Source organism: Chroicocephalus ridibundus, chromosome 15 (genome assembly GCF_963924245.1).
Source record: "Chroicocephalus ridibundus chromosome 15, bChrRid1.1, whole genome shotgun sequence".
Classification (NCBI taxonomy): domain Eukaryota; kingdom Metazoa; phylum Chordata; class Aves; order Charadriiformes; family Laridae; genus Chroicocephalus; species Chroicocephalus ridibundus.
This window is the reverse complement of record NC_086298.1, coordinates 6,182,147-6,202,398: the sequence shown is the minus strand read 5'-3', so window position 1 is coordinate 6,202,398 and position 20,252 is coordinate 6,182,147. Positions and strand designations below refer to the sequence as shown.

The 20,252-nt window shown below is 64.6% G+C and overlaps 2 protein-coding genes across 7 annotated transcripts; one reads left to right on the top strand and one right to left on the bottom strand.

Annotated features, from left to right (window-relative positions):
• The first annotated feature begins 3,224 nt into the window (after window positions 1-3,224).
• On the top strand, window positions 3,225-17,738 carry CERCAM (cerebral endothelial cell adhesion molecule). 6 transcript variants are annotated; one of them, XM_063353261.1, is made up of 15 exons: window positions 3,225-3,443; window positions 5,501-5,663; window positions 6,355-6,554; window positions 10,914-11,024; window positions 11,230-11,347; window positions 11,427-11,561; window positions 11,647-11,851; window positions 11,930-12,049; window positions 12,201-12,277; window positions 12,462-12,568; window positions 12,683-12,815; window positions 12,975-13,102; window positions 13,179-13,382; window positions 14,372-14,608; window positions 15,270-16,375. In XM_063353261.1, exons 4-14 carry the CDS (start codon window positions 10,951-10,953, stop codon window positions 14,604-14,606), a joined length of 1,536 nt encoding a protein of 511 aa, XP_063209331.1. In that variant the 5' UTR covers window positions 3,225-3,443; window positions 5,501-5,663; window positions 6,355-6,554; window positions 10,914-10,950; the 3' UTR covers window positions 14,607-14,608; window positions 15,270-16,375. The 6 variants fall into 6 exon arrangements, 5 of the variants coding, with proteins under 5 accessions (XP_063209331.1, XP_063209330.1, XP_063209332.1 ...); XR_010073422.1 differs by lacking the exons at window positions 3,225-3,443; window positions 5,501-5,663; window positions 6,355-6,554 and adding exons at window positions 10,563-10,799; window positions 16,396-16,830; window positions 17,685-17,738 and having other exon boundaries at window positions 15,270-15,384; XM_063353260.1 differs by lacking the exons at window positions 3,225-3,443; window positions 5,501-5,663; window positions 6,355-6,554 and adding an exon at window positions 9,042-9,287.
• PTRH1 (peptidyl-tRNA hydrolase 1 homolog) lies at window positions 16,838-20,175 on the bottom strand. The gene is made up of 5 exons (XM_063353263.1): window positions 20,092-20,175; window positions 19,170-19,389; window positions 18,933-19,032; window positions 18,258-18,303; window positions 16,838-17,831 (listed from the first exon to the last, which is right to left on the bottom strand). Exons 1-5 carry the CDS (start codon window positions 20,155-20,157, stop codon window positions 17,640-17,642), a joined length of 624 nt encoding a protein of 207 aa, XP_063209333.1. The 5' UTR covers window positions 20,158-20,175; the 3' UTR covers window positions 16,838-17,639.
• Window positions 20,176-20,252: the final 77 nt, after the last annotated feature.

Genomic DNA, 20,252 nt, shown 5'->3' with positions numbered 1-20,252 from the left:
GAAAAAAATCGCCGAAATTTATAAATGCCCAACCGGGGGGAGGGGGGGGAGAAATATTAATAATAATAATAATAAATAAAAGAAAAAGAGGAAAAATCCAGGCTTCTCCCCCAGCCCCTTCTCACCGACCGGCTCCCACGAAGTTGGGAACAAATCCCCCCTCTCCAGCCAGGGAAAATCCCGGCCCGCTGCCGGCGCTTCCCCCCGCCGGTGCCGGTGCCGGTGGCCGCGGCGGGGCCGAGCCGGTCTCCCCGGGGGAGGGCCGAGGAGGACGGGCGAGCGGCGGACCCCCGGCTGCCCGAGCCGCCCTCCGCCCCGGCGGGGCTCCCACTTTCCACGGGGCGCGGAAAAGTGCGTCCCGCGGGGGCGGAGCGGGCGGCGGCCCCCGGGGCTCGGCGGGGCAGAACCGGCGGGGCCACCGCTGCACCTGCCGCCGGCCCCGGGCCCCGCCGAGCCGCCCCCGGTTCTGCCCCGCTTCCTCCACGCCGTATCCAGCCGGGAGGGTCCCAAATCCACCCGGGAGGGATGCGCACACCGGGGCTCTGCGGGCTGCGCCGGGGCCGGGCAGGGCTTTTAGTTGAACGGCACAACAATAAATGTGTTGCAGAGCCGGCGAGAAAAGAATGGGGATGACCTTCAATTGGTACTGGATTTGAATAACACCACGGGGTGATAAATGCCCATTGTGTTTTAGGAGTAATGAATCTCCACTGTCTCTATAGCACAGAAACAGCAGCTGCAACCTGGAGCCAGCCATCTCTTAAAGACACAGCTCCCAAACCCCGGCCCCCGGGCCCGGCTCGGCCCGGCACGGCCCGGCCCGCAGCCCCCGCTCCCGCTGCTCGGGGGCCCGGCGAGCGCCCCGGCCCGGGGTCCCGCCGCTCGGCCCCGGGGACGGACGCGGTTGGCAACGCTCGGGGGTGGGGGGTCCCCCGTCCCCCCCCCACCCCGGGCAGGGCTGGAGCCGGGGTCCCTCTCCCACCCCACCCCCGGTCCCCCTTGGGGACCCACCGGTCCTGCTGCCGCGGGGGTGGCACTGCCCGGGTCCCCCCGTGGGGTATGGGGTCACCTGCACCCCACCCCGGCCCCCCCCCGCACCCCCACGGCAGAGAAAGTGCTGGGGATAAATAATGCTCATTGTTTTCCCCTAATGAATATTACCGACTTGCCAGGCCGGCAGCTGCGGGCTCCGGCCGGGGGTGCGGGGGCATCGCCTGCCTCTCCCCGCCCGGGGACCCCCCCCCAGCCCCGGCCCGCCGGGGGTGCCCCCATCCGTGGGGAAGAGCACGGAGTCAGCCCCTGCCTTCACCCCATCACTGCCCGCCACCGCCCCGGCTGTCCCTGGAGTCCCTCAGCAGAACCAGGGGGTGACTGGCGGGTGTGCAGGGGCTGAGGGGGGGGTCCCGGGGGGGGGGGTCCCTGTCCCTCCTCACCTCCCCCCGTGTCCTTGAACGGGGTCTGGCCAAGGAGTGAGAGGGGCTGGTTCGTGCTGGGAGAGAAACTCCCGCAGCCCCGAGGATGCTTGGAGCATCCTGGCCCTGCGGAGCTGCAGGGTGACCCCAGCCCCTGTCCCCAGCTCCTGTCCCCAGCCCACAGCGATGTCCCCTGTCCGCGGCGGGGCCAGGACCGGAGCAGGGGACAGCCCAGGGCCGGGATAAGGCCTGGGCCCCGAGCAGGGACCAACAGCGCAGGGGTCTGCGACCGGGGGCTGCTGGCCCACAGAGGCTCTTCCCTGGCCCCAGGAGGTTCCACACCCCCACAGAGGCACGAAGGTGGCCCAGGGCCTGGGGACAGCTGCATCCCCACAGCCTGTGCCCCACGCCATGGCCAGGGCCAGGGGGATGCCCTGCCATGGCCACGCGCCTCCCTCCGACGGGCTCCCCACAGCTCCCTGCCAGCGCTACCAGCAATAAACCCACTTCCAGGAGTGTGAAAATCAAAAGAAAGCCGGCATGTGAAAAAAAAAAAGAGCATCAGCAACAGCTGAAGGCCCCTGCGCTGGGTCGCAGCCATCACCAGGGACTGGCCGGCTCTTTGGGAAGTGGGAACCATCGGAGGGAAGCCCCCGTCGCCGCTCCCGAGTGCTCCCGCATTGTTTTAGCCCTGGACCTGTCGGCCTTTTAACTCGCTTTAATTCCTAACGCTCCCCCACCACCACCTTTTTTTTTTTTTTTTGAAGTCTCTTTCCCAAATCTCGGCCGAGTTAATGAAGTTATGTGATCCTATAAATGTTAATTGTCTAAACTTCTTCTCTTCTCTTCCCCCCCCCCCCTTTTTTTTTTTTTTTATCTCTCTCCTCCTTGGTGCTTTCTGCTCCACTTGTAATAAAGAAAATATCTTGGCTGGTCTTAGCCAGTTGCTTGGCAACCTGAATAGAAAAAAAGAGAACAGAATGTAACCAATCCCGAGACAACCGAAAGATTTTGGTGACATGTGACCTCTCCAAAAAGGGCAGCCTTAAACTGTCCCTTCTGTCCTTTGCTCCTGACCATTAGGGTCTCTCGCCCTCCCCCCCCCCGGCTCCTTACACCAATAAATATGGATTAGTGAAATACTTTTTCCCACACTGATGAAAAGCTGGGATTGATCTTTCCACCTCCTTTATGTACCAACCTGACAAGTTTCTAAACAAAATTAAGAGGGAAGAGGCGAAAGGAGCCATCCCGGGTAGGGCGGCCGGGGACGGATCCTGCCCCACCGTGGGGATGGGGGGTCCCCGACAGGGCGCCGGCGCCGGCTGTGCCGGGCTCTGGTCTGACAGACCTGCCCTCTGAGTGCCGGGGAGCACAGTGCCAGCAGGTTAGGAACTAAAATGTAGTTTTTCTGACCCAAAAAGGGGGAAAAAATAAAGCTCGGCCCAGCCCTGCGCTCCCTGTGTGTCCTGGGGGGACCCATCCAGCTCCTCACTCGCGGGCGGCCCGGGATGTCGTCTGCAAATTACATTTCATCCTGGAAAAAAAACCCCACAACATGATGTCATTGGCTTTCTGTTGCGTCCCGCCGGAGCCCCTCCACCTGCCGCTGGCCTCCGCTCGGCCATGAGCCTCGGCACGGCCCTGAGCCTCGGCACACCGGTCAGCCTCGGCACGGCAGCCGGTGATCAGCCTCCCACCCTCCCACCGGCCCCCTGGCTCCCGGCTTTCCCAGGCTCCCGGCGCAGTGAATGCCTCTTTCACCAGCAGTTCCCCTCTTCCCAAAAAAGCATCACCTTGCCAGCTCCCTTCCTCTCGCCGGCTGCCAGGAAAATAAAAATTAGGGCAGGGAGATGGAGCGAGAGAAAAGCCAATGAACTTGTTTCCAGCTTTTCCTGCGGATCAGCCATCCAGCACCGGGAGAAAAATATTTCTCCTGTAAAAAAAAAACCCTCTCCATGCAGGCTCTGAGCCCTTCGGCACCAGGACACTGGCCGGAGACGCGGGCTCAGCTCGGCGGCGGAGGACACTGTAAGTTGGGCGTCTGTTAAGCAGTTTCCTGTTTTTTTTGGGGGGGGGTTTGCCACGGTTTGAGGCTGAGTTCCCCCCAAGGGATGGAGGAGGAGGGTCGGGGCAGGGGGCAGCTGGAAAAGGGGGTGTGCACAGGCTGCGAGGTGCGGGCAGCGGCGCGGTGCCCGTGCCGGCGGTGGCGGGTGGTGCTGGGCACCATCGGCCCCGGGGCACACAAAGCCCCTTTGAGCGGCGGACAGAGGAGCTGCTCATCCCTCGGCCCCGGGACCGGCCCCGGCAGAGGAGAGGGGGACCCCGGCCCTGAGCACCCGGGGAGGGCACATGGCGGGGGGTCAGGGCTCTGGGGCTGCGTGTGTCCCCAGGATGGGTACAGCCATCCAGGGGCCTGGTCCCAAGCCCTGACCCATGGGGTGCCCACGGCCCCCCGGGACAGGCTGGTTCCTGGCCAGCCCCACTGGCACAGGGTGGTGCAGGGAGCTGGGGGTGCCCCAGCCGTCCCACGTGGGGATGGGGGACCCGCTCCCTCCTGCCATGGGTGGCAGTGACACCCATGAAGCCACCAGACCCTGGTCCCCAGGGTGGCTGCGGGGAGGGTTGCGGTAGGGGCTGGGATGGAGAGTGTGATGGGACCCAGTGGGACCTGGTGGCACCTGGTGGCACCCAAAGGGACCCAACAGGAGCCGGTGGGAGGTGGTGGGCCCTGGCTGTCCTGCTGCCGAGGCCGGCTGGCCAGGCACAATACCATGGCCCTGCTCCTGAGCCGCCACCGAAGCCCCTTTCCCAGCTCCGAGCGCCTTTGTCTCGCCTTTGTGATGGAAAGAGCCCCCCCCTCCTAAATCACGGCCCTGACACCCCCATTGTCTCCTTCCCGGGGAGGTTTGAAACTTCCCCCCCCCCACCTCCCGAGGTCAGGAATGTGGCCGGTTTCTATTGGGATGGAGGAGCAGGGCTGGGTGGGGGGCTGCGGGGTCACGCTGGCTCGGCGGGTCAACCCGAAAACAAAACCTTTTGAAATACCTACTCTCCATCACTGCCAACATTGTCCCCTGCCAGCGGGGGCCTGGCACAGCCCCTCGACGCCTCCAGCCCGGCCACTGCCCACCCCAGCGGTCAGCATCTGGGGGGGGGACACAGAAGGGTATTGTGCTGAAGGGGACAGCTTTGTTTTCGGCCACAGCTGCCCCGGGTTGGGACGGGGACCGACTCGGGGGGAGAGGAGGGAGGGGACGGAGGGGACAGGAGCGCATGGGTCAGCGCGTTGCGGGGGGGACCCGTCCCATCGGGGTACCCCTCTGTTGCTGTCCCTCTGAGAGGGAGCAGCGAGGGGATGGAGAGCAGCTCTCCATCGTCCCCAGGGTGAAGGCCCGGCAGGGTGTGCATCCCCCACTCCGTACCGGGACGGGGCAGCCTGGGTTCAGCCTCCTGCCTCAGTTTCCCCTTGCTGAGAGAGGTGTCCCTCTGCCCGCTCCCGGAGCTGGTGGGTGCCCACGGTCCTCTTTGATGCCTGGAGCCAGGGAACACTGGCTCAGGACACTGCTGGCTCTGCACTGACACATGTGGTCCAACTTGGGGAGAAAAGGGACCATTTTGGGGCTGAGCTGGCTGTGCCACCTGGGAGGGACGTGCCTGCATGGCTCGAACGTGGCTCCAAGCACGGCGGTGCCTTGCAGGTGGAGCAGAGCATCCCACACAGCCCAGGCTCTCTGCTCCCAACGGGGCACGAAGGGGAGAGGCTTCTCCCTCCCCGATGTTCACAGCCCACCCCAGGCTGTCTCCCAACGGGCCGGGGTGTGGGGTGACACAGCCCAGTGGTTGCTGGGGCCGGTGACACGTGTCTGCCCCATTTACGGTGATACGGACCTCCCTGTTTCCCCCAGCCGGGATGGGGATATTGGTCCCCCCGGGCTCCAGCTTCTCTGGCAGAGCATCTCTTGGGTGGCCCAACATCCCCCCAGGTGGCCAAAATCCCCCCCAGGATGGCCAAAATCTCCCCAAGATGTCTGAAATCCCCCTAGGTTTTTCCGGGTGGGAAGATGTGTTGTTTTTGCCCATTGCAGGAGCAGCCTGCTGAGGAGGGAAGCAGAGTGGCGCCCATGGATGAGATGGATTTAGCAGAGACCTGGAAGGAAAAGCCAGCTGGGAGGGGAGTGCCGGCCTCCTGCGTTACCCAACAGCTGGAGGGCGGTGAAAACAGCTGGAACAGCTTGGGATGAGGGGCTGGTAGGGCAGGGAGCATTGCAGGGTCATGGGCACTCCCTTAGGTTTGGGGTCTCTGCTGGCCGGGCAGTTGCCGGGAGGCCGTGCAGGCTCCGTGCCTCAGTTTCCCCGCCTGTGAAATGGGCTGGTATCATGAGGCTGGACTGGTCGAGGCAGTGGTCTGGGGGGGGCGGCATCACTGGGGCGGCATCATGGCTTGGGAGTGGGGACCCTCGGGGGCAGACAGGGGCACCACGGACCTGGGCAGCCGATGGGGCCCCTGGGGTGCTTTTTCTTGTGAAATAAGTTCAAAAAAAATTGGGGGTGGCCAGGGGACTTGTACCAACCCCCCCCCGCCATGCACATACACACAGAATCTCTGCTTTTTCATATACATATAAATACCTTTATAAATTTGGGCGTTTTTTTTCAACCAAACCTGAGCCTTTCAAAGCAGAAAAATGTGACATTTGAGGAACCTGGAGCTTTTCAAAGGCTTTGCTGCAGATCCTCAAAAATGTCAAGGAAGGGGTGGAGAGAGGTGCGAGGTGGCCAAAAGTCTCAGCCCTGGGTGCAAAAGCAACTTTTTCCTGCAAAAACAAACCAGGCTGCTGGGAATGCTGTGCAGCGCTGCTGCCAGCCTGGCAGCGCGGGGATGGGAAGGTGCTTTTCCAGGCGGGATGCTCTCGGACCTGACGTCAGCTCTGTGTCACAGGTACCGCCATGGATGTGTGGAGCTGTGGGGATGCCCTGAGCCCCGTGGGGACCTGCCACCCCGTCTGCCAGTCCTGCTCCTGGGGTGCAGGGGCTGTCACAGCCCTGTGGTAGCAGAGTGGCGGGGATGGAGGTGCTGAGCCGCAGCGCAGAGCCGGGTGGGTTGTCGCCCTGAGGACCACGCAGCAGGTACCCTGGCAGGTAACCTCTATTTCCCCCTTCTCCCTGAGCTCGTTAGTGTTTGTTTTTTTTTTTTTTCATCATTGCCTGGTCAAAGATGCTCGTAAGGTGTCACCTGGCCCTCAGCAGGCTCCGAGGGTCCGTTGTGAGCCCTGCAGCAACCAGGCTGCGGGGACAACGCAGGCTGCAGAGCTGGCTGCAAAGGCAGGGACAATTCTGAGCCCGGCTGAGTGGGCGAGGGCACAGGATGCTTCGTCCCTCTGCCAGTCCCATCCGTGCGCTGCACGTTGCATTGGTCCGTGCCTCAGTTTCCCCATGTCAGGGTGCAGTGACAGCATCCCCTTACCTCTGCCCGCCCCAGGCCAGTCTCTCCTTCTCCAGTCCCCGAGCCCACAGACCACAGGGTTGGTGTGGGCTGTGGCCGGGGCAGCAGGGCTGTGGCCGAACCACGCTGGGTGAGGGATGCTGCATCTCCAGGGCAGGAGACAGGGGGGGCTGAGCACATGGAGTGGGAAATTGCTGGGAAAAAATTGCTGGCAGCAACCAGGTGTTGCTCTTGCCCCAGCCCAGGCCAGGGCACATCCAGGCTCATCTTCCCCGGCCCCAGTGCAGAGGAGGGTGTCAGGGCTCTGCGGGGTTTCATCCCAGTCTGCAGGCTGGAAATTGTCGTGCTTGGCCTCTCTGTGATCCAGGCCTCTCAAAATCCTGTTATATCCGGCACTGAAATCCCTCTCTGCTCTTCCCAGGTGTTGCGGGCTAGGAAGGGCTGTCTGTGATCCCCAGGAGAGGATGCAGGGATGTGGTGGTGGGGGGGATGCAGGGATGAAGAGATGTTGGGACATAGGGATGCAGGGATGTAGTGGGGGATGGATGCGGGAACGAAGAGGGGAAGGGATATAGGGGCAAAGGGACACAGGGATGAAGAAGGGCAGGGTTGTCAGGGCAAAGGGATGGAGAGATGTGGGGATGCAGGGATGTACGAGGGAAGGGATGTGGGGATGCAGGGATGTAGGGACAAGGGGATGCAGGGACGAAAGGGGGCAGGGATGGAGGGATGTGGGGACACGGGGGGGTCAGATCAGGCTCTGACGGACCCGTCTCCCGGCTGCTCCCGGCCGTGCGGCGGCGCCGGGAGGTGGCAGCAGCGGCCGAGCGCGGGGCCGGGCCGCGGGGGGAGAATGCGGAGGGGGGTGTCCCCGCGGGACGGCGCCGGCCGTGGGCTCCGCGGGCATCCCCGCCGCTCTGCCGCCCTTCCTCCCGCTTAACCCCTTCCCGGGCGGCGGGGCCGCGCTCCGGGGCTCCTGCGGGGGGAGAGGGGCTGCCGCCGGTCCAGCCTTCCCGGGGCGGGGTGGGGGGCTGCACGCGGGGGGCTGCACACGGGGGTGCCGTCCGGACACGGGTGGGCTCCGGACACGCGTGGGGTCCGGCTGTGCTCGGCCCCCGGGGTCCTGCCCCCTCCCGCATCTCCTCTGCATCACCGGGAAGCATCCAGCCGCGCTGGCACGGAGCCCTTCCCCAAAATACTTGTCCGAGTTCGGGCTGTAAACAGAGTTTTCCTCTCCTTACAGCCACCGCAGGGCTCCCTGGCGCTCCCCGTGTTTCCCCCCCACCCTCTGTTGCTTCTTTCAGGTGTTGTTGCATTGTTCACCCTCTTGACCCCCTCGCTGCACCCTGCTGGAGGCCACCAGAAGGTTCCCTGTGAGCGGGGGGATGTGGGGAGCCAGCGAGAGCCACCGGGCCCTTGTCCCATTGCGGGTGGGTGCAGGTTTGTCCACCCACGGCCATGGCCCCTCACCAGGGCTCCAGTGCCACCGCAGTGAGCGGTGCCCGGCACCGCTTGGGGGGTGCATGGAGTTGTTGCACCCCAGGATGCGGCCTCCTCCCAGCCTGCGCTTGCTCCGGGAGCTGACGGCTGTATTTACGGATTGGGTGGTTAACCAGAGGTTTTGGCCAAGCGTCCCAAAGGCCCCGGGGCTGCCTGCGGCTTGGACACGTCGCAGATAGGCCTGGGGGGCCTGGTCAACCATGGGGGGCAGCCTGGGTGGGACACATCTTGGTGGGGTGGGCTGCCTTGGCCTGTGATGGGGGAGAGCCATGAGCCCACCCAGCCACGACCCACCCTGGCCACAAGACTCCCCCAGCCATGAGCTCCCCTGACCACGAGCCCCCTGGCTACAAGCCTCCCAGGCATAAGCCCCCCTGGCCACGATCCGCCCCCCGACCATAAATTCCCTCCCCGGCGACTTGCCCACCCATCTGCTTCCCCCCCGCCCCCCCGGCCATACCGGGCACCTCGGGGCACCCGACCCCGAGCTGGCAGGGTGCCCAGGGGGATGCCCAGGAGCATCCTCGGGGAGGGGGTACCAGGAGTACCCCCCCCCCGCCCCCGGCCTCTCACCTCCCGGCCGTGAGCTGTGCGGGGCTGTTTACCGATATCGGCTTTATTTAAAGAAACCCAACCCAAACCCGCCCCCGGGGCTCGCAGCGGCGGCGGGGCCGGGCCGGGGGCGGGGGCGGGGGGTGCGCTGAGCGCGGCGGGTCTCAGCCCGCCCCTTCCCCGCCCGCCGCCGCCGCCATGGGCGCCGCGGGGCCGCTCTGCGCCCTGCTCCTGCTGCTGGGCACCGGTACCGGTACCGGGCCGGTCCCCCCCCGGGTGGTGGTCGCCCTCCTGGCCCGCAACGCGCAGCACTCGCTGCCGCACTGCCTGGGAGCCCTGGAGCACATGGACTATCCTGCGGGGAGCATCGCCCTCTGGTATGGGAGCGGGGACCCCCGGGGGGAGCCCGGACCCCGGGGAGTGGGGAGTAGCAGGGACCCGAGGGGGAGGAGGGGGCTGTAGGGGAACGGGGACCCCGGGGGGAGCTGGGATGCTGGTGTCGCAGGGACCCGGGGGTAACGGGGAGCCCCAAGAGAATGGGGATGCCAGGGGAGGAACGGGAGTCCTGGGGGGTAGTAGGGACTATGGGGGGAATTGGGAGCAGGGGGTGGTGGGGACCCAAAGGACCACGGTGGGAGGGGAATGGGGAGCTGGGGAGAATGAGGGGACGGGGGAGTCGGGGTGGTCCGGGAGTAACGGGGGCCTGGGCGGGGGGAACAGAGATCCGGGGGAATGGGGACCTGAGGGATGGGGACCACCGGGAGGAGCGGGGACCCTGGCCGTAACAGCCCCCCCGGCCCCAAAGGGTGAGGGGTGGCTCTGCCCCGGGTGTGGGACCCAGCAGGGACCTGGGAGGGGCTGGGTGCTGCCCCACGGCGAGGGGACAGGACCCCCACCTTTCCCCTCCTAAAGTTGTGGGGCTGGCGAGGGAGTGGAGTGCTGGGCTCAGGGGGATTCTGCGTCATCAGGGACAGACGCTGCCTCCCCCTTCCCTGCAGGGCTCGGCCCCAGCCCCGTCTTCCCCAAAGACACCCCCCAAGCCCCCTTTTTCCGTGCTGGGTGTGGTGGCTGGGAGAGGAGCCCCCAGTCCCTCTTCTTCCTTGCTCTGCTGCCGCAGCCGTCTCTCGCCTGAACTTGTCGGAAACTTTTCTGCAGCTGCTTTTGTGGGGAGCCGAGGCGGGGGCTGGCGGGGGGGTCCTGGCAGGGGTGGCCGGGCTGGGGCTGGGGGCAGCTGCCAGGAGAGGGGGGAGGTCCTCGTTTTTGCCCAACACAGACCCCGGGAACCCCGGCCACAAGGTCCTGGAGGGCGTTTCAAGAGCAGCTGCCTGTGGAGCTGGGAGCTGGGGGGGGCACAGGTCCTGCTTTGTCCCCTGTGTCCCAGGGGGTCCCTGTGACACCAGTTCCCGGGGGGCAGCTTGGGGCTTTTTGAGGGGCTGAGGGTGCCGGGGAGTGTGGGGACTTGGGGGTTGCCCCAGTGCAACGTGGGGCTCAGCCCCATCTGTGCTGGTGTCCCTGTGAACATTGCTGCGAGGTGGGATGGGAAAGTTGGGGACAGCAGCTGTGCATGGCAGGGGACGGTTTGGGGAGGGGGGACTTTTGCTGCTCAGTGCCTTTCCTCTGGCTGCCAGAGCAGTGGGGCGCTGTGGGGTGCTGTGGGGTGCACGGGCTGGGAGACGAAGCCGCTGTGCTCCGATGCTGTTCATGGTGGGCAGCCGCAGGACTGGGATGGGGAGAGCATGGCTGGAGCTGCCGCGGGCTGCAGGGACTGGGGGGGTGACAGCCATGGGACAGTCTGGCCGGCGGCGGCACCAGGGAAGAATTTACCCATTCCCATTCCCCCTCCTGCCAGCGCAGCCTTGGCTCCGTCAAATTACATGTTACGTTCCCAAGTGAGTCTGTTGCTGGCTCGGCCTCTTGGCCCCAGGAGCATTTCTAGTGCAGGGAGGGGACTGTTGTTGTCCCTTGCGGGGGGACCCCCAGAAGCTGACGTCTCCTTACCCTAGGTGTGCGACGGACCACAACTCGGACAACACGACGGCGATGCTGCAGGAGTGGCTGGGCGCCGTGGGCAAGGACTATCACTCGGTGGCCTGGAAGGTGCAGGAGGAGCCCAGGTGAGGCCGGGGGTGCCGGGGGGGGGACAGGTGTGGGCTGCGAGGGGCTCCTGGAGCAGCACCCTGCTCCCCGGCTGGGGACGCTGCCAGGAGGAGCCGGTGTCGAGGCAGAGCTGGGCTGACTCAGCTGGCCGGCACGCACGGCGTGCACCGAGTTTGTGCGTTCCCAGCGAGCGGGGTTAACCCCTGCCTCCCCCCCGCCCAGCTCCTACCCGGATGAGCTCGGGCCTAAGCACTGGAGCGACAAACGCTACGAAAACCTGATGAAGCTGAAGCAGGAGGCTCTCACCTACGCCCGGGAGCAGCAGGCAGACTACATCCTGGTAAGGGATGTGGGGCACCGGTGGGGTGGGGGCTGAGGTGGACGTCCCCACACCTCCAGGACCTGTGTTGTCCCCCCAGTTCATGGACACCGACAGCATCCTGACCAACAACCAGACCCTCAAGTTTCTCATAGCACAGAACAAGTCGGTGGTGGCCCCCATGCTGGACTCACAGACCTTCTACTCCAACTTCTGGTGTGGCATCACGCCCCAGGTATGTCCTCAGAAAGCCCTAGGACCCCCCCTCCCCATGGCAGAGAAACCCCCCACCATGGAGAAGTCATGCTGGTGTGCTGCAGGGCTACTACCGCCGGACGGCCGACTACTTCCCTACCAAGAACCGGCAGCGGGTGGGCTGCTTTGCTGTCCCCATGGTCTATGCCACCTTCCTGATCAACCTGCGGAAGGAGGAGACGTCGCGTTTGGCTTTCTACCCACCCCACCCCAACTACACCTGGGCCTTCGACGATATCATCGTCTTCGCCTACTCCTGCCAGGCAGCTGGTGAGGGCTGGGGATCCAGGGGTTGGGGGGCTGGAGGGCTTGCGGGAGGCTGTGATGCTCACCCATCCCACCCGGCAGGCGCCGAGGTCCATGTGTGCAACCAGCAGCGCTTCGGCTACATCAACGTCCCTGTGAAGGCCCACCAGACACTGGAAGATGACCGTGCCAACTTTGTGCATCTCACGCTGGAGGCCATGGGTGAGTCCCTGTGAGCGGCAGTGCCCCAGAGGTGTCCCCCACCCCAGGGGTGACAGGGACCCGGTGATGGCCCCCAGGGCAGGGCTATCAGCCCTGGCTCCCGGCCAGGGGAGTCTGAGCTCCACCAAAGGGGTGTCCCCTCTCTCTGCAGTGGATGGCCCCCCCATGCAGCGCTCCAGGCACATTTCCCTCCTCCCCAAGCCGCTCACGAAAATGGGCTTTGATGAAGTAAGTGCCCAATGGACCCCCCCATGTCCCCCTGTCCATCCCTCTGGCTGCATCCATCCATGGCAAAGCCCGCCATGGGCTTTGGCCTAGCCCCCTGTCCCCCATCCTGCGGTGGCCAGGCAGGCTGTGTCCCCCCACCCCATGACAACATGCCCCCTTGGTGGGCTCTTCCCTTCCTCCCCAGATCTTCCTCATCAACCTGGTGCGGAGGCCGGACCGGCGCCAGCGAATGCTGGCGTCCCTGCAGGAGCTGGAGATCGCCCCGCGGGTGGTGGACGCCGTGGATGGGAGGTGACTGTGGGGGAATGTGTACCCGCTCTGCCAGCCCCCCAGTGTCACCCTGGGGAGGGAATAGGGGGTGGCTGGAGGGGGGACACTTCTCTAATGCAGCCCTTTGCCTTGCAGCACCCTCAACAGCAGTGACATCAAGGTGCTGGGGGTGGACCTGCTCCCCGGATACTATGACCCCTTCTCCGGCCGCACGCTCACCAAGGGTGAGGTTGGCTGCTTCCTCAGCCACTACAACATCTGGAAGGAGGTACGAGGCCGTGGGGGCCACCAGCATGGGGCAGGGACCCCATGAGCATCACCGTGTCACTGGGGGACCTGGGGAGAGGAGTGTTCTGCAGGGTCAGTGGACCTAGTGTGGCCCAACGCAGTGCTGGGATGGGTTTGTGCATTTGTGCCCTCCCTACAGATCGTGTCCCGGGGGCTGGAGCGGTCGGTGGTCTTCGAGGACGATGTGCGCTTTGAGGCTGCTTTCCCGGCGCGGCTGCAGCGGCTGATGGCGGAGCTGGAGGGGGCACGGCGGGACTGGGACCTCATGTAGGTGCTGAGGCTGAGGGGACGCGGGGTGGGGGTCCCCGGGGCTGGTTCTCATGGCTCGCTGGCCACCCTGCAGCTACCTGGGGAGGAAGCAGGTGAATGCGGAGGATGAGGCACCTGTGGAGGGCGTGCAAAACCTGGTGGTGGCCGGGTACTCGTACTGGACACTGGCCTATGCCATCTCCCACCGCGGGGCGCAGAAGCTGCTGGCCGCCAAGCCCCTCTCCAAAATGCTGCCGGTGGACGAGTTCCTGCCCATCATGTATGACAAGCACCCCAAGTAAGGAGCAGGGGGTGCGGGAGGGGTGCTGGTGGAGCGGCATGGCCGTGACGGTGATGGAGCATGTGTTTCTTCTCTGCCGTCACCATCCCACCCCGTCCCCCCCTCCCGGCGTTACTCATGCTGGAGGAAAACATCTGTAGCATGAGCTCATTCCCCCCCGGCCGCTGCCTGGCCGCCAGCCCCTGGAAAATGGCCCTTTGCCAGCGCGGGGTGGGGGGACGGCGGCGGGGATGGAGCTGGGGCTCGATGCTGGGCTCACACGGAGGTCTTGGCCCCATGGCAAGGGGGAAGCAGCCCCTTAGACCCCAGCACTGGGAGGTTTTGTGGTCCTCTGCCCCTGGTTGTGGGTCTCAGCACCATCTTGGGGTGCCTCCCTGCCCCTCTTCCCAGGTGGGGGTCAGTGGCGAGGCTGTGTCTGGGGAGGGGGAAGCAATTTATGGGGCGAGTGCTGGTGGGCGAGTGTCCTGGGGAAGAGGGGGTGGGAAAATCAGCGAGCGGGATGGTGAAACAGAGGGATTAGGCGTGTAAAAGGGAGGCTGGAGGTGGATGGAGGGGTGGATTAGCGCTCTGGATGCGAACCAGGAGCAGCTGGGAGTCCCATGCTCACTGGGATAACGACACCAGACAGCCCTGGCCAGGATCCAGCCGGGGCCAGGTCGGCGGGATGCTGTGCCGGAGACCCTCTCCGCGCCAGCGCTGGCCCCATGCCGCCGAGGCTGGTGGGGAAGAGATGGGTCCCATCCCCTCCGCCGTCCCTCCCTGGTCCCTCCCCAGCCAGGCTCTGCAGGCAGCAGCAGCATGGGGCAGCCCCCCAGCTCGGCTGCCTTCCCCAGACCCCCTCCCCAGTACCCCGTGTCCCTCCCTGTCACCTGCCCCATGCGGTGCCTTCCCCGGGCGGTCAGCATGGCTTTCCCAGCCCTTTTTTCTCCACTGGGCCGTGCTCTGTGAGCCAATTTCTCCTCTTGGGTCCGCTCCTCTTTCCCCAGTGAGGATTACAAGCGGCACTTCGTCCCCCGCGACCTGCTGGTGTTCTCAGCTCACCCCCTCCTGGTTTATCCCACCCACTACGCCGGGGATAGCAACTGGCTGAGCGACACTGAGACCTCCACCATCTGGGACGATGATGCCAAGAAGACCGACTGGGCTGGCTCGCAGAAGACCCTGAGGGACTCACGGGGCAGTGCTGGCCACCTCCGCTCCACCGCCCGCGACGAGCTCTGATGGTGAGCAAAGGTGTGGGACTTTCACCTGTGGGGACAGGGGTGGGGGACAGAGTGGCTGGGAAGCATCTGCCTGCAAGCGCCGTGGTTGGCTGTGTCCCAGATGCCTAGTTTCTTTTTGCCATGGGGCAGCAGCTCTCCCCACCAGACTCAAAGTGTTGGGAAACAGAGATGAGACCTTCTCTTCTAGGTGGGGAAAGGGATGGGGGGGACAGATGTCCCATGTGGGGCTGCACTGGGCTGGAGGGGACCAGGGGACAGGGTCCTGCTGCTCCCCAGCCCCTCAAGCGAGGAAGGGACAGCGCTCCTTCACCTCCTGCAAAAGTCACCCGAGTTCGGAGAGAGCTGGGGGCAGCTCGCGGGGGAATGTTTCACCCTGGCGCTGCTTGCTGCCCCCCAGCAGTGGGTTTCCCTGGGGCTGTGTCTCCGTGTGGTGGCCGTGCAGGCAGGGGAGCACCCGCGCACTGGCTTGGCCCCGAGGCGGCACTGCCACGGTTAACACCGGGTCAGACTTTCCCTGTCTGAGGCTGCTTGTGCTGGCAGCGGAGCCTCCCCAGGAGCAGCCAGACTGGGGGGAAGCTGGAAAACAACCCTCTGCTGCAGGCGCGAACGCGTCAGGGCTGCTTCTTCCATGACCGCTGATGTTTGTGTCCTTGCCTCCTAGGGACGAGGGATCGCGACCTGGCTGGGAGCACCGCGGGCCAGCGGCCTGATCCTGCCCGCTCCTGCTTGAGAGACGCAGCCATCCTGGCTGGATCCCCCCAGGGTCCTTGGAATCTGTGCGTGGTGAATCCACCCAAGGTTTTGTCCCCAGGGCTCCTGGAGAGCCCTTTCCCTGCCAGGCGGAGGGACCAGAAGAGTGCTGTGCTGGGGACGTGTCCAGGACTGCCCTGAGCGATGCCAACTCCGCCGTCTCCCGACGGTTTGGACTTTGGGGAGTGTTTTTCAGGCTGGGGGCTGGCTCCTGTGGTGGCACACATGGCCTCCTGACACCGACCGGGCTTGTCCCTCGCCTGTGCTGTGTCTGGGCTGAAGCCCCGGGAGGATTAAAGCAGACTGTTTGAGCTGATGTGCCAGGTGCTGGCTCTGCTGGGTGGCATTGCCCCATGTATCGTCCCCAGGGCATACCCCACCGGGGTCACCTCGGAGCTGCTGTGGCGAGGGTCTGGCAGTTCCCCTGGACGGGGATTGCTTTGGGAATGAAATCTGTAATGGGGAAAGGAAGGAGGAAGGTGGGGTGGGAGAGAGAGATGGAGCTCTCCCTTGGGGTGAAAAGATGGGTGGCATTTCTGTGGAGCTCAGCTCTCCCCTGGGAATGCTGAGGGAGATGATTTCCCTCACTGGCGCTGGTGTCCTCAGCAGAGGGTTTGGCCTTGGGACTGAAAACCCGACGCCAGCTTGAGCACCGAGATGTGCAGCTGAGTCCTGCTGGGCTCCGGCATCTGTCACCTTTGTGGCCAGCTCTGGAGGAGGGCGTTTGCTTTCCAAGAGCCCGGCTGTGTTTGGTGCTAAACCTCAGCTCCTCAGCAGGGCAAGCTTCGTCTGAAAATTGAGATTTTTCTGGAGTGGAGGAGCAATTTCTTTAAAAACACTGCAACTAGCCCTAGTCTGGGTGAGCTGGGGAGATGTGAGCTCCCTGCCAGGCCCCTAGAGCTGCTGCCTCTCTCCACCCGTGCCTGGCCACTGGCTGCCCCTTTTGGCCCTGGAGCAGCTGCTGGGGTTAGCCCTGGGACGGCGGGTTGCTGGCCTCACCCAGGGTTTGGGGGGCTGCACCCCTCTTCTCCCCACAGCCTGGTGAAGGCGATGGAGCAGTGGGTGGAAGCCTCGGTAGCTGAGACCCACAGCAGGATATCTGCGACCATTGTGTGCTCCAGGAGAGCATCATTTGGGACAGGATGAACAGCTACAGCAAGGACCTCCTGAAGGAGAACAACCAGCTCCAGGAAGTCACACGGGACCTGAAGATCCCAGTGGATCTGCTGGAGAACAGGGAGAAGGAGGTGGCCAAATGCATGGTCTGCAATTGCGGGGTCCCAGCCAGTACAGGCATGAATGACACAGCAGGGCAGAGAGGTGATGGCAGGTTGGGGACACCTGTGCTTCCCTGCCTGTCCCCTGGTCGCAGGTAGCCTCAGTACTACAGGAGGAGCTCAGGAGCTGGGGATGGAGCGGAGGAAGGTCTGGTGCCAGCTGGAGCGGAGGAAGGAAGCGGCAGCAGCGCTGCGGTACGTGCGACCCAGCAAGGGTCTGGTGCTTGTTCCAGCGCCCGCTGGGACACGGGTGAGGAGCTGCCTGCGCTGGGGCTCTCGGAGCAGCCGCGCTCACAGGGTATGCAGCCGATAGGATGTGCTGGCAGAGCCCAGGGCTTTGGGAAGCTGCTGTGGTGGTGGTGGTGGTGGTGGTGGTAAGACCCCCCTTCTCGAGCTGCCCTCTCCACCATGAGACCTGTACTGGGTCTGCGGGGAGGAGCCAGAACTCCTCCAGCTGTTGGAAACTCCAGGGTTTTGGCTTAAAACCAGCTAACTCAAAAACTATGAGGCCAGTCCTGAAACTTGCTGCAGCTCAGTGGGAGCAGCCCTCGCATGCTGCTGAGCTGCCAGACTGCAGGCGACTGGTGCTTGCCACAGTTTCTCAACAAAGCCCAAGTTGGGTTTTGGGCCCTGCAGAAGTCGCTCCCATTGCTCCCCATTTCCCACTGGAAGCTTCCCTCCAGCCTGGGTTGGTGGAACAGGGCTGGGAACACGGATACAAGCCACAGAGAGCCAGGGCTTGCCCGAGTTCGGAGGCGGCGCATGAGAGAGGGGCAGGAGCAGGGCAGAGCTGGGAGCGAGGGTTTATTTCATTTCTGTGCCAAAGTGCCGTTATGAGGCCACTGCAGGGACATGAGCTGCCTGGATCTGTGCGGGGACAGACGGGGGCTGCCCCAGCGCCTGGCCAGGCTGTGCGGCAGGGCCAGCTCTGCTCCGCACCACGGTCACCCCGGAGAGTCCGCAGCGCCCTGTCCATCAGCCACGCAGGTCCTCGGGCGTTCACATCAGCCCCTGTCCCCCGGCTCCCCCTCCGGTGCTCTCCTCTGCAGGATGTGCTCCAGCAGGAATGTCGCTGCCTGGGCCAGGACCTGCTCCAGCCTCTCCTGCTCCTGGGTGCTGAACGGAGCCAGGACATAGCTGGACACTGTCGCTTCGCTCTCCGGCCGCCCGATGCCAACCCTGAGCCGGGTCATCTCCTGGGGAGGAAAAGGGAGAGCTGGAGGATCCCACCTCAAGGGCTCGCTGAGACAGAGCCGGGGCAAGGGGATGGTGCTGCGAGTGGGGCTTGGTGGTGAGGGAGCAGTCCTTCATGTTTTCCAGGTGGTTTTGAGTGCTTGCTCCAAGAAACATGATTTTGGAAGAGGCTTTTGCTGGGCTGCGCTGAGAGCCCGGGCTCCTGCCAGGCCTGGCAGAGCCACTTGAGCTAATTGTTTCCATGTCCTTTGTGGCGGCCAAACTGACATCAGCCCTCAGGGAAGCAGAGGGAAGGAGGGGAAAGCGGGGAGAGGAAAGGGAGCAGGGGCTTGTGTGAGGGGAGTTGGAAGAATGGGAGTGGGGGGATGACAAGCCATGCACTGAGGTTGGGGGGAAGGATTGATCCCCTTCCACTGAGGGCCACTCACGTTGGAGTGCAAAGCACTGATGCAGGATCGGACCCCGTTGTGTCCCCTTGGGAGAGAAGGAGAAAACCCACCATTAGCTTGTAAGAGACCCCCATGGTATGGTCTTGGGGCTTCTTTGCTGCAGGGATGTGGGGATGTGGTCCCAGCCAGGGGCTGCAGCCCCCCTGCCCTGGCTCTGCAGAAGTGTCCAGCCCCTGGGGCTGAGAGCAGCTGGCGGGGGAAGACAAGGGAAGCAGGGCTGGGACAGCACGTTCTGCGCGTCTCAGCTCTTGCTGCAGCTGGTGCACGTGTGACTGAGCGCTGCGTCCCAGTACCATCCCTGCCCTGTCCCGCAGTGGAAGATTTCCTAGGTTAAATGTCTCGAGGCTGACCCAGGAGCTGGCGCTGGGGCAGGCAGAGGGCTATAAAAAGCCCATGTGGTGCAGCCGATGGGCTGGATCCAGCCCACAGCCACTTCCAGGAGGCTCCCTGCCCTTCCTGCCAGGGTAGGGACCGGGAGGCTGCCCAAACAGTTGGCTGTTGCCTCTGCAACTGGGATTGAGCCCAGGGCTGGTGCTGGGGCTGAAAACACTGCCAGTCTGGTGGGACAGGGCTGGGAACAGTCCGTGTGTCTGTAAGGGCATGGCAAGGCCTCGAACCAGCTCACACAACCAGAGAGCTGGGGCCACCCCATACCTTGCGCTGCCTCCCAGCTTGATCGCCACCTTGCCCAGAGCCTTGTCCAGGTCATCATGAACCAGGTAAATGTCTTCTGGGCGGAGGTTGTAAATCTCAGCTTTGGAAACAGAAATACAACCCAAGAAATGAGGGGGAGACAGACACACCAGGCCGTGACCCTGCAGAGCTGGGCTGCAGGGACCTGTCACAGGGCCTGGTGGCACAGCAAGCTTCAGGGGTGACGGAGCTGCTCACCAGCACTGGCGACGCTCAGCCCGTTGAGGTTCATGAACCTTCGCGGCTTGAGCAGCACCAGCTCCAGGCCATGGGCTGTGGCCATGGCCACGTCAGCGCAGCACCGCCTGTCTGCTCGCCAGCCCTCGGCCACTGCCAGCTGCCAAGCCAGCCGGTCCAGCACCGCCATGCCCACGCTGTGCCGTGTCCCCCGCAGCCCGTAGTTGCCCAGGCCAGCCACCTGCCCACCACATGCCAACAGGGTTCTGATGGGCCACCATGAGGCTCCTGGCCCCTCTACGGGCCTGATAACCCCCCCAGCACCCCTCAGACCTGCTCCTCACAGACCTGATCCCCCTCAGCCTCCATCCCCTCAGACCTGATCCCCCCTGCTCCCTACAGCTGGTTGGGTCCCCTCACAGCCCCGATCCCCCTCAGCCCCGATCTCCTCGGTGCTCCCTCACAGACCCGATGCCCTCAGCCGCAGTCCCCTCAGCCCCGATCACCCTTAGCCCCCCGTTCCCTCAGCCCCGGTCTCCTCAGTGCTCCCTCCCTCAGCCGCGGTTCCCTCAGTCCCGATCTCCCTCTCACAGCCCCGATCCCGCTCAGCTCCGGTTCCCTCAGCCCCGATCTCCCTCTCACAGCCCCGATCCCGCTCAGCTCCGGTTCCCTCAGCCCCGATCTCCCTCTCACAGCCCCGATCCCGCTCAGCTCCGGTTCCCTCAGCCCCGATCTCCCTCTCACAGCCCCGATCCCGCTCAGCTCCGGTTCCCTCAGCCCCGATCTCCCTCTCACAGCCCCGATCCCGCTCAGCTCCGGTTCCCTCAGCCCCAATGTCCCCGGTTCTCCCCCTCACAGCCCCCATCCCCTCAGCCCCTCCCTCCCCGGTGCTCCCCCTCAGCCCCACCCTCCCCTCTCCCCCGGCCCCGCCCCCCGGCCCCACCATGACGCGCGGCCCCGCCCGGGTGACGAGCGGCCGCACGCGTCCCGCCAGCTCCGCCGCCAGCATAGCACCGCGCCGCGTCGCCCCCCATAACGTCACGCTCGCGCGCCGCCAATGGCGGCCCCGGCGCGGCACCGCCTGGCCTCCCTCGCCGACATCTT